We start from the raw sequence: 12,902 nt of genomic DNA on the forward strand, positions 1-12,902 counted from the left end.
GACCCATTATAGTAATTATCGGGCCAAAAAGAAAAAATGGGCGAGATTGCATTCAATTGAAAGTAATTGTGTCAGTGTAACCATAATATAATTGATGCATATTCAAAGATATCACTAGAACAATAACAATACTGTGTCAAAATGTCTGACAATTGAAACGCTGAAGTTTTATTGGATGAAACCTTTCTATTTTTCTAAACCTCCCCTGCCTTGTCAGCTTTAATTGTATGCTTTCATATCTAAATATTATTTTTTTTAGATCTCAATATTTTGTAAATCTCCCATCCATATAAGTTGAACCTAAGTTAATTTAATACTGAACACACTTTTATACTCAATTTTGAAGCATTTTTTAGCAAAATAACAACGACACTAATTTCCCAATTTGAGTCAAAACTCCGTGAATCTTCCCAATCCCCGGCCCCATTCCCAAAACGGTGAAAAAAACACTGCCTCTTCTCTATTCATTAAATTTTCATCGCATTAAAAACAGTGAGCTTTTTAAAACTGCCTTCTAGAAATCTCCAAATAAACTTAAATATGTGATAAAAGCATAAAGAAAATACATTTATTATACAAAAGCCGCTACAAAAAGTTTGTCAAAGAAATCGTAACATCGACCATGCCACATAGCATAACAATACATTGTGGCAAAACGAACCTTAATATAAGAATATTACATAATATATTTGCTACATAACAAGATACCTTTCATAACATATTTTTATTCAGAGAAGTAGAGAGCTTAAAAAGACATTAAATGACAAAACTAACAACACTTGTGTTTACCATACATAACCGCACTAGAGGTACAATAATAGGTAAAACACAATAACAGTCTTAATGACATTGGATCTACAAAAACACATACAAATAAAGACATCTGAAAAGTTCAAATGACACTGCATGAATTTACAATAATTTTCCATGTTATATTTTCAGACACTGACTAGACCTGTTACTGAAGTAGTAAATGACCCTCGCTTTGTGAAAGCAGACGCAATGCATTTGCATCAGTGTCATCTCATATGAGGCTGTGCAGTCTGCAGACCCTTTCTGCTTATATGGTATTTTTGGTTTAAAGGAAGTCTTTCCTTAGTGAAAATCAAGTTTAGGCAGAAAGTGCACAGGCTAGTCTACGATTACAAAACGTCTAAATAAAGAATAGGCATAGAAACAAGAAAAAATATGTCCAGCGTTTGAATATATACAGGCATCCACTGTTGATTATGTCATTTAAAAAATGTTCTTTAAAAAAAAAGACGTAGATAGGGTCAGTTTATGCCAAGTTTGACTCAACATTAAAAAACTAAATATTTCAATTTAAAGGATATTCTTTATTCTTAGACCAAAGTCTAAGAATTGTTTGATGAATACGGCCCAGATTGCCTTCCTGCCAAGCACCCGGCATACATACGACGGGAATAATGATTAGTAACAAGTGCACTCACCTGAGTTGTCATCAGACAGGTCGTCAAACGAGGGCACGCGCTGCAGGCTACTCAAGTTTGGCACTCGGTGATCCTCCGAGCTCTCCTGTCGTCGGTACAAGAGGGGAACCGGTGGCTCTGGTGCATAGGTCACCTACAACAACAACAACAACAATAATACCTAGAGCTTTCACACTGCACTTGACAATCACATGAACCCTAATATCACCCAAAATAATGCAATTCATTTAAAAAGGGCATAAGTTGTTATGAACGTAAATTACCTTGATTTCAACAAAATATGTTTTGTTTACAAGATATTGGGCGGAGTGCATGTGTGTAGAGTATCTTCCCAAAGAAGTCTGAGGAGTCTGCCATGGCTAATCAGGGATGACACATTCCCATTCAGGCTTTTTCCGCCCTATGCCACGGGTCCGAAATTCGGCCCCATTCCCAATGCAAATCTGGTTGTATTTTTCCCAATTGAAAAAAAAAATTCCCAATTCCAAAAAAAAAAAAAAAAAATTTTTTTTTTTTTTTTTTTGACCTTAAAATATATAAGTTTACCTCATCCGGTGTAGAAAATAGAAATATTGCATAATTAGATTATCTGCTGCCTTTAATTTTTTTTTAAACTGTAAAATATGTTAATTATTATTTAAGACTTTCCTAATTTTCCTCAAAATCCGGCGCTTCGCGCGATTTTTTTCACCTCAAAAAAGGCCAGGCCTTTTCTGCAAATTCAGATTAAAAAACCTTCACTTATCACACATAATCATAATATTTTGTAAAATTTTAATAATAAGTTATCAAAATAGTCGTTTTTTACCAGTTAACGGCTTCTTTGAAATATAAGAAACACTATTTACATGCGATAATTTTTCCCAATTGAGCCAATTTTGCAATTATTTTTTTTCCCAAAATGGGGGTTTTCACGACGCGAAATTCCCAAAATTCCATTGTGGCGTTTTCCCAAAATGGAGCGGAAAAAGCCTGCCATTGTATGGAATTTTTTGTTCAGAGAAACGGAAATGAAAAATCTTCTAAACGGAAATCCTGTTAGAGCGTAAAGTGTCATCCCTAATTAGCCTGTGTGGACTGCACAGGCTAATCCGGGATGACACTTTACGCACATACTTTACGCACATACATTACGCCCTGTTTTCCTGGAACAAGGCTCAAACTAGAACTGAGTCTAGGCCATGATAATAATTCAGTTTTACACGAGAAGCTGTCCCCTTCATAGCTAGAACATCTTCAATGCAGTTCAATATTCTATGTTTGAATGTAATTACCCGGAACTAAGCAGGTTTTATTGATTTAGCAATTAGTGGGCCACTGATTGTGAGGTTATGATCATTTCCAATATTGCATTGATCGAACACGAGTGTTATTGCATGACGGGTAATCAAATACATTAGTTTGAAGATAAGACATGAAGAAAATGCTTTCATTATAATTCCAAATACATCTTCTTCTCAGGCAGGTGAAATATTGAGATTTCTGTTCATTTTGAAATCTTATCTTTCCACACATCCATTCATTCTTGACTCAGATAACATCAATGTAGACTTACAATTACAGAAAACTTCACTTGGTGTTTTTTTTTCAACCTAGATTTTCCACCCAGATATGAACACTTTTGTAAGAATTCAATCTTAATTTTTTTTTAAATCTTTAGAATACCATTAAAGTATTATTCTTAAAATACAGAAAATTATAAATCTATGAAAAATGATTAGTTTTGAATTCATTACCTAATATGCATGCATGCTTAATTGCTTATAACTACATAATTTGATGAATGGTCAAAATTTTGAAAAATAGCAGAATACAGACCATACTATGTTTTGTAATCCCTGCCTTAAAGTATCACAGAGAAATATACCCAGGTTTTTTTCCAGCCATTTTGAGAAAAGGAGTCTGGTCAAATGGGGATTTTTTTAATAGATAAATGTGGCAATTTTTTGGGGATTTTTAATGAACAAATATTGACACAACAGGGGTTTTCCTGGCCATTTTGGATAAAAATCATATAAATTTTAGTTATATATTTTGAAAGTTGTTTAAAAAATACAATTGAGATATAGAGTAAAATAATCATAAGTCATATAGAGGATATTTGTTTATGTCATTGTAAGATCTAAAAATTGTTATTTCACAAGTGATCATAGAAAATATATTTTCAGCCACTCGTGAAAATATTATTTTTCTATGATCACGAGTGAAATAACAAACGATCTTACACTGACATGAACAAATTTTCTGTTTCTTTGATGCCCCTTTTTCAACAAAATAATTAACAGCTGTTTCCCTTTTGCTGAAAAGTTTCCCTTTCTCGGAGTTTCTCCCGTAGCGTGCCTCAATACATTTCAAAACACAAAATGATTTCATTAGTGTGACAAAATGACGTCATTATACCAGCGGAATTGTCTAGTTAAACTCTTTTACAATGTAAATTAACTGTGAAAAAACACAAAATAAAAAGAAAATATGTTGGATTCGGTGGAATGTCGATTTCAATTCACTCGTGATCATAGAAAATATGTAAACAAATAATTTAAGATAATCTAAAAATAGAAAAAGGAGTTTTGAAAATTTGTTGTTTTCACCGGTGAAAATAACTATTTGTTCTATTCACTGCTGTTATTTCACTGCAGAAATGTCATATTTTATCATTAGGTATAAAAGAAAAAAACGTTCTTTTCTAAAAAAATTAATTTCTGTTATGTTTGCAATTTGGAATTATTTTTTATAATTTCGGTTTAGGATTGGGTCCGTTTGCTTTCGGATCGGGTCCGTTTAACGGCCTTTTTTTACATAGCAGAACCCCCCCCCCCCTGATACCATTGTATAACTTAAGCTGCATATCCAACTGAAAATAACGACATGTTCTGGATAGTGATCCCTTTGTTTATTGTCACAACCTCATGTGATGTTTTTCCTGTTTAGTTTACAATTTAGTGCTTTGTTTTCAAACTTCAAACAGAAATATGCATAAAAAGGGGAAAATGAAGTCCTAAGTTATTTATTAGTGGGACAACTCTTTTAAGGATTAAGTAGCCTCTTAAAACTTACATTTATTTCACATTAAAACAGAAACTTTAAATCTTAAACGAAAAACACTGTACATGAGTACTTAATATATGCAACTCAAGGCTGTTTCATATTCCAAATCGCACCACTTTTGTGTCAACAGACTGTCATAATATTTCAGGGAGATTTCTTGTTTTAACCCATTTATGCCTAGCGTCTAGAAAAAAGGCCTGGCTTGGCAAACAGGGTAGACCCAGATGGGACGCCGCATGATACGGCGTCTCATCAGGGTCTGCGCTGTTTGCTTGAAGGAATTTCTGTTAGAAATATTCTAAATATAGAAATAAATATACTAGACATCCCTAATTTTGGAAATAAATTGATCCACTTTAGAAGGATGGGAGAGTCCACTAGGCATAAATGGGTTAAACAGCTTGAGGGGAAAAATCCCACATGCCAAAGAAGTCTTAATTAAGTGCTGTACTTGTCAAATTGACTTTAATAAGGCACACTTGAAAAACCGCACTGGCCTGACAGCATTACGGCAAATGTAGTCATAGTTTACAGTTTTCAGCAAACAATTTTGACAGCTGAGGCAAAATTTATCATTTTGCTAGTTTAAAAGCAACATTTACTTTCTTGTTGTTTGATTAGTTTGCTTTTAGAGTAAAGGGGAAGTTGCCAGTCATACAGATGCTAAGTTCTAGCTGATTAAATGCACAGAACTTTTCAAATGTGACAATTCAATAGTCCAAATACGTAAAACATAAAAAGTGTATGTCATATTTAATATTAAATATTATTTTTCAACAAATAGAAAGGAGCTGTAAACACAATAATAATATACACATTTTGTTCTCATAATTTGGCTACAAGAAGCTCAAGTAAAACAGTTTATTGTACAAACCAAAGACAATTCTAATTTATTCAAGGTCATAGACTAAGTCGGGATTGTTTTTAACTCCACTTAAATATTTATAATTGTACAGTTTTTTACATGAAAATTCAGGAATGATTTAAAAGGGGTGTCTTTTGCTAATTTAATTGAGTTATTGATTTTTTTTAGTGTTTTCTAAATTCTGAAAACAGAAAACAAATATCCACAACCATTAAATTACAATACAGAGCTCCAGATAAGAGCCGTACAACCGTAAATACCGCTTTTTAATGAAGGTTTACGCATTTATTTTTATAAAATGGATGTACAATTACGACTTTAATATCCTTTTAACGCATTTACGTAATAAATCTGGCCGTACGGATACATTCGCGTCAGCGCGGCGTGATGTGCTGGTCTCTAACCTAACGGCGCTTTTTGTTAATTTAAATTACCGAAAAATTGTATACTGGGTTCCGGTATTATTGTTATTTTGTCGCGTGATTTCCGTTTACTCGTAAACCCTTAAAAAACAATATGTCTGCGCGCAACGGAAGGCCGTCAAAAAACACTTTGTTGTCATATAATGGCTAGACACCGTCGTCTAACCATCCTAACATTCAATCTGTAAACCCAGAAAAAGACATTGTCGCCCCAATATGAAACAATTTGATTGCATTGGTGGCTTAAAACGATAGAAAACACAATTGGAAACGGATCCAAAAAAAAGAGTGGAAAACCGAATATGAGACAGTGACATTTAATAGTGTTCATTTACTTAGCTTACTAGTTGGCTTATGTTTTCTTGTCAAGTAAATGAAAAAAATAGTACTTAGTCTAAGTTTTAATGTGTCAATATATATGCATCATACATTGTAATTCAGAATGGAAAACCTAATAAAGAAACTGTTTAAGAAGCTAAATATATTCATTATTATTGCTGCAAATGTTTCTGTAAAGTTAGTTATAAACCCTTCAATTTATCCATGAACACGGGTAGTACAATACTACATGTATTTTTGAATATGGTAGTATAGGTACTAATTGATTTTCAGCGTTACTCCTTTTTTTCTGTCTGTGGCAGTACCGTTACTAATTTCACAAATCCTTATCTGGAGCTCTGACCATACATTTATATACAAGTGCTGGCGACATAAGAACATATATTTTTTACAAGTGATACACCCATTTAACAAGAAGAAACTTGTCTGTTCCAATGTACAAAGCTGAAGCTTTGTTAATTTCTTGTAACTAGTAAATCCGCTCACAGAATACCACTCAACAGCTACATGAAAGTTGTTTTTTTCATGTCATGTGAGAGAAAAACAACTGGCAAACATGTCAAACAGTGGTCATAAATGGAAAAACAATGTTACTTGTTGGCATTAAATGGCTCTAGCATTATCCATCACAAGAATAGCTTTGATCTAAGTTGTTTTATGAAACTTATTTTTGCAGGATCCAAGGGTGAAACATTTCATTTAGTGGAGTTAAAAACTTAAGAAATAATAATAACCAGAAAAACATTATTTTCTGTATTTTAAGTTTTAAATGCACTTTTATTACTGTTGCAAGTTGTTATTCAGCATTCTTGAGAGGCAGCGAATTTCAACTTTATAGCATACTTGTCATATTTATTCTCAAATTTAAATACATGTACTTTGTTTGCAGAAACCCCAACAACACCAGTTTAGAATTTTTAGTTTATAATGACCCAATTTGCTCTAATCCTAAGAAACCCTTACAACTTGCCAAAATAATAAGAAAGAAACGCAGACAGACAGTACACATTATGCAAGTTGGTAACAGCAAGACTCAAAATTAAGAGCTGGCAGGTTCAAACCCCTTTTGCACAATAGTCCAGTCCACTAGTCTTTGCCAGTTTTCCAGCGTAGTTAACTTGTGGATTTGCTAGACCAAGTTAAAATTTGGTTGACTTGTACCAATACTTTTAGGGCAACCAACATGAATTAACACTTTTCATCAGATGAACAAACATCAAGACAGTTAATCAGATTATGTTATTTTGCACGTGCTTCGTGCGGATTTTTTTTGTAGTGCATTGTAACCAAAACGAACTATTTTCATGAATGATATTGAAGAGCGCAATAATATTTACCGTTTTTCGGATTTGAAGGGGTGGAACAAAATTCTTCTTGGATAGCATCTTTCTCCGTTCTACTTCAAAGAATTCTTCTTGTTCGGTGCAGTAGTCAAAGTGCATCAAGTCGCAATCCATTTCCTGAAAATAAGTAAACTTAACAACATGTACAGTGCCGTTAATTGGACCGCATTACCGTCAATATAAACAAAGTCAATAACATAGTTCTTAAAATGCAATGTAATTACTTTACTTACAGACCAATTACAAAGCATCTGAATCAAAGAAGATACAAAGTTGATAAACAAAAGACATCATTTAATACTTAAACCATACAAGTTTCAACGATTTAACATGAACGCTATCACACTATACGAACGTTGATTGTTATTGTTTACATTTCGATATTTCCGCGCATGCGCATTGACTGGAGGGCAAAAACACTGGTTACAGTAACGTAAAGCATGTATAAAAGGCTTTTGCTTCGTCAATATTTTGATAACAAATGCGAAATAAAAATGAATATCTTTAAAAAAAAATAGTGCTAATATATTATATTTAGTACCAATAAATGTATATTCACATATATATATCGATCCCTCTTCATGAAAACAATGTAGTTATAAGCATCAGAGTAAACGTGGTGGGAATACTAAATACATGTGTACTGACAATCCCACAAAACAAAACAATGAAATTGCCTTATTGTTTCTGATAGTAAGACTTTAATAAATGATATTGCAAAAATAATAAAACACTTATTAATTTGATAATAATTATTAGTGTTATGGATAGGTTTTTTTTTCATCAGCTTGTAAGAGGTGCATTTAATCAATTATCAAACAAAGCCAAAAACGGAATACATAAAAAATTTAAATGTTATGGTTATATACTTTTCCAATCAATAAATTTTCGTTTCGTTAACATTGAATGCCAATGTTAATAAATTTTATCATACAAACGCGGAAAAAAACCCTGCATATTATGCAAATTGAATTGTCTTTGCATGTATATTGAAATCTCTTTACTAGTGACACGGAGCGTATATTGTCATCTAGAGTCCGTGCTAGTGATAATTAGTGATAATTTAAAGTCTAGCATTCTATTATAAACACATTATAAATTTCATTTCTTTAACGCAAGTATTTTTTACCATATTTTGATAGCTTCTTTTCATGATGGTATTGTGTACACTGAAGTAACGTAAAATCTTTACACGTACTAGCGAAGTTTACATTTGCCGGATCCCTTAATTACGTAGCAGTAATACTGCACAATATGTTAAAATTATATTTATTGAACACTGTATTATAATGATTCAATTAACTGGCTAATATAATGCACTAGTTCCTGTTAATCCATTTCTGACAGATTTCGTCATTTTGTAATGTTGAAATATTTTTTTGAAGCCACTTTTCTTTTTTGCTTTAAAATTTGGCTTTACTGATTTCTCAAAATGCCAAGAGATGTCATGGAGGTATCGTGAATTGTGTTTAATGAACAGACAATCGTCTGCTACAGGTGGTTTATGGCATGGACCCAATGTGCCTTGGTTTATGACACCCTGTTGTCTTTGTCTGGACGGTCTCCGATCATAACGAGATAATCGATTTGTGATGAACAAAGGTGCAATTTAAAACCTATGCTGCAACACAGAGTGTCAAAACTGGTGTAACAATTAAATAAATCAATTACATTAATCGATAAAATTTATTTAATGTGTAACAAGGTTAGTTTTTTTAGACATATAGAGGTTACTACATGCATACAGGTATGTTGCTAAGATAAAATCTATCTATTTGTTGTTTGTCTTCATCCTCAATTGTTTTCGTTCATTAAATCTATTTTATTCTGAAAGAATTACAATTTCTGAGACTTGTTTTAACTTCAAATGGTCGCAAAGAAGTGCAAGTAGAGAAATTTTGTGGTAACCATATACCGTATGTGCTCTTAAATGGTTTTCCACTCCCGAGTTCGTTTGAAGTAAAAACAAATAATAACAATATTATTCAAAAATAAAGTTCCTTGCATGCTTATGTCTTTTCAGACATCATAATTAAAATTATATTTGATATTATGCATGATTATCAACAAAAACGTTGATTTTGTCAAGGCAGTACTATGAGATAGATATTGAGATAGAGCTTCTGTATATGCGCTTTTTGCCCTCCAGTAGAAACTCGGGTCATATAGCAGGTGCGCGTGACGTCACTCGTCAACGTTCGTATAAGTATTTGACCTAGATATTTACTTACCAAGCGTGCTGCTCCGTTTTCGTGAATGGCGACACTGTGCAACAGTTTTACTCGCTTGACAGTCAATACTCCACTCATAAAACGCTATTTTATGTAACGAATTTGCTTATTACATTGGCAGCATTAAGAAAATCAATTACGTCAGAGGTACATAATAGTCCAAACTTCGGTTTAACGACTTCGGACTAAGTTTTAACTCTGAAACCCGATAATCAGTGCGCATGCCAAGTAATGCTTAGGTTCTGATTGGTTGCGGCACAGTTCATTGATAAATTTTACAAAGCGTGCCAGCGAGACCAAACGTTAGGTGAATACAGAGTTATGCATCCTTTTAAGAGGAACTGCACAGAAACAGGGACAGTGTGTATAGGTCCCCGACAGAAAGCACAGAAATACTCACAAAATGCAGACAAATAACGTATTTGACTTGAAGGCGGATTTAAACTTCGTTTATTTAAAAGAAAATTTGCATTCAGATAAGGCAGCCTTCAGATAAATGCGTACTAGTACGACCACATACAGCAGTTTAAACCACACAAGCGTAAATATAGACGAACAATCGATAAAAAAATCATAAATGCTTAGAATCTAAACATATATTTCTAACCTTGTTTAGTTTGAATAATTGGAAAGTAATTTCGTACCATCTTAATTATTAGTTATAACTTAAATCATTTTATTTTTAAAGGTTTGATTTTTTAAAGTTCAAAATATTTCGCGTATGCACACACATTTATTTAAACAGGAACACACGCAATAGCTGGTCCGTACGTTTTACGATTAACGCTCGTACGGTCAAACTCTGCCTTATGTTATCGTTTTAATTGCATGTACTATTTCGTTCCTTCAATTAAATATATTACCAAACCATCTTTCCGTACCTTTATGTCCATTCAAATCAATTTATGACGTAAATCATGTTACGGAAAAATAGTGACCAAACACAACAGGGAACGGCATACTCTCTGGATTTTCGGGACAACGATTTGGACGTTTGGTTGTTGTTGTTTTTGGCGATCACTCCGATGGACACGCCGACTCCCTGCCCATAGGTAGCCATGAGATGCAGGTTTTCCAGAATGCGGTAGAGCTTCTCTTGTATCTTGGTTTCCTCCGCCCAGATCTGGACCTCGAAGCGGCAATTAGTGCCCCCGGTAGCTTCTTCTTCCTCTCCTTCTTCTTCGTGATAACAGTACTCCACCATACTAGGATAAACCTAACTGGTGATTATGTACTGGCGCTGGGTAAAAAATTTTGTGTTTGATACATGCTTGGATCAGAAGCCAAAATAGTGCCAGATAAAGTTTTGTATATACAGGTTTGTGTTCCAAGCAAAATTGTGCCAGAGATAAAACTATGTACACTGGTTGCTGTTTAGGCTTGCTGAGAAATTACCTGCAGCACAACAGGCAAAGTGACAACTGTTTTGAAGATGTCAACTGTGCTTGCTGTACAGGCGGTGATAGGCAACATGTCCCAATGACGGATGGTTCTAGGGTAAAAGGAGAACTTGTAAGGGTCATATAATACACCTATATGTCTGTATCTGTGGTTGTGTGAGTGCCTAGTGCTCATATAAGAAGATTTGGGGATTAAGAGGTTGCTAATTGTTGCTGATGGAATGGCTACTATGTTGTTCACAATTTTATAGAAGAGTATAAATCTTGCTCTTGCCCTTCTAACTTGAAGTGACGGCCAATTAAGTTTATTGATCATTTCTGTGACTGATTTTGAGTTTGGTCCTGTACGATAATAGTTTGTGACAAAACGAGCTGCTCTTTTTTGCACCTTCTCAATTTGGTTAATTTGGTTACTATTATGGGGGTCCCAGACTGTAGAAGAATATTCAATTTTGGTCTAACTATTACTTTATATGCATGCTCCTTAACTTTAGGGTTATTTATCTTGAGATTTCTGCGAAGGAATCCTAGTGATTGATTTGATTTACTGGTGATAGAATTTATATGTTGATCCCACTTTAAGTTGTCTTGGATAGTTACGCCTAGGTATTTTGATGATTTTACACTTTCTAAGGTATGGTTATGTAGCTGGTATTGGAAGAGAGAAGGTTTAGCTTGACGGGTGATGCTTAATACATTACATTTATCGGGGTGAAACAACATGAGCCAATCCTGATCACATCTACCCGCGGCCTCCAGGTCATTTTGCAGCTTCTGTGCATCCTGTTTGCACTTTATCTCTCTATAGATAATACTATCGTCTGCAAACAAGCGAAGTGTACTGTGCTGCAAGTAATCTGGCAGGTCGTTCATATAGATGAGGAACAGGATCGGCCCAAGAACAGTTCCCTGGGGAACGCCAGAAGTTACCGGAACTTTTTGCGATGTTTGGCCCTCCAGGACGACTGTCTGGGTACGGTCATGAAGGAAGTCTGTGATCCAATTAAGAGCATTACATTAAATACCATAATATTTGAGTATGTAAATGAGATGTTTATGGGGCACTTTATCGAACGCCTTTGCAAGGTCCATGATGATGACGTCAGTTTGAGTTTTTTCATCTTGGTTTGGGCACCCTCGAGGTATTGGGTCAGGCACTCGACCAGCCCGGAGGACTCCACAGGCAGAGCACCAGCACGAATAGATTCAGTGATTGTCCATCATATTGGATTAAAGTTGTCATTGAGGTTAGCCACTAAGCGCGTCGTTTGTTAAATTGTGTGACTCGTTTAAACTTTCAAATAGGGTCATCAATCCTGTCTCCAGTTTCTGATGCGATCGTTATTTCAATTATTCCTATTGGTTTAGACGTTTAATTACCATTAATTCCGATTTTTTTTGTTGATTTGTAGCTTAATTTTATTTATCACCTTTGGCTAAGAGTAAGACCAAAGATGTAATTATTAATATTTATTATCATTAACATATACAATCTAAGAGCTGAAATAAAATAGATGATTTTTATATGAAATTGTTTCAGCGGTTTTCTAAACTGATCAATTCGAGAACTCGCGATGACACGAATCTTTGCATATTGATAGATCTTTGCTTGGATGCCATTTTGTTCAGTTGAAGTCGCATACTCGGATTCTTTTCAGATATAGATCAAAGCGCTGAAGGCACTTCAGTTGTTCGCCCTTTGAAGGTTTTGAATATTATTTACAGCCACAGGACATTAAGTTCGACTTTTTAACGTAGGCCAATCGACCGGCCACGAAAACTGAAAACACCCATATAGTTTAC

General features: G+C 34.2%; 1 protein-coding gene across 1 annotated transcript in view; it reads right to left on the minus strand.

Annotated features, from left to right (window-relative positions):
* Positions 1-10,244, minus strand: part of LOC127860111 (protein C-ets-1-like) — a 73,646-nt gene extending 63,402 nt beyond the window's left edge. Inside the window, exons 1-3 of the mRNA XM_052397925.1 lie at positions 9,700-10,244; positions 7,463-7,585; positions 1,452-1,584 (exon numbers count right to left, since the gene is read on the minus strand). Coding sequence (XP_052253885.1) covers positions 1,452-1,584; positions 7,463-7,585; positions 9,700-9,777 — 334 coding nt within the window. The 5' untranslated portion in view covers positions 9,778-10,244. The remainder of the gene's footprint in view (positions 1-1,451; positions 1,585-7,462; positions 7,586-9,699) is intronic.
* Positions 10,245-12,902: the final 2,658 nt, after the last annotated feature.

This window comes from Dreissena polymorpha, chromosome 15, assembly GCF_020536995.1.
Source record: "Dreissena polymorpha isolate Duluth1 chromosome 15, UMN_Dpol_1.0, whole genome shotgun sequence".
NCBI lineage: Eukaryota > Metazoa > Mollusca > Bivalvia > Myida > Dreissenidae > Dreissena > Dreissena polymorpha.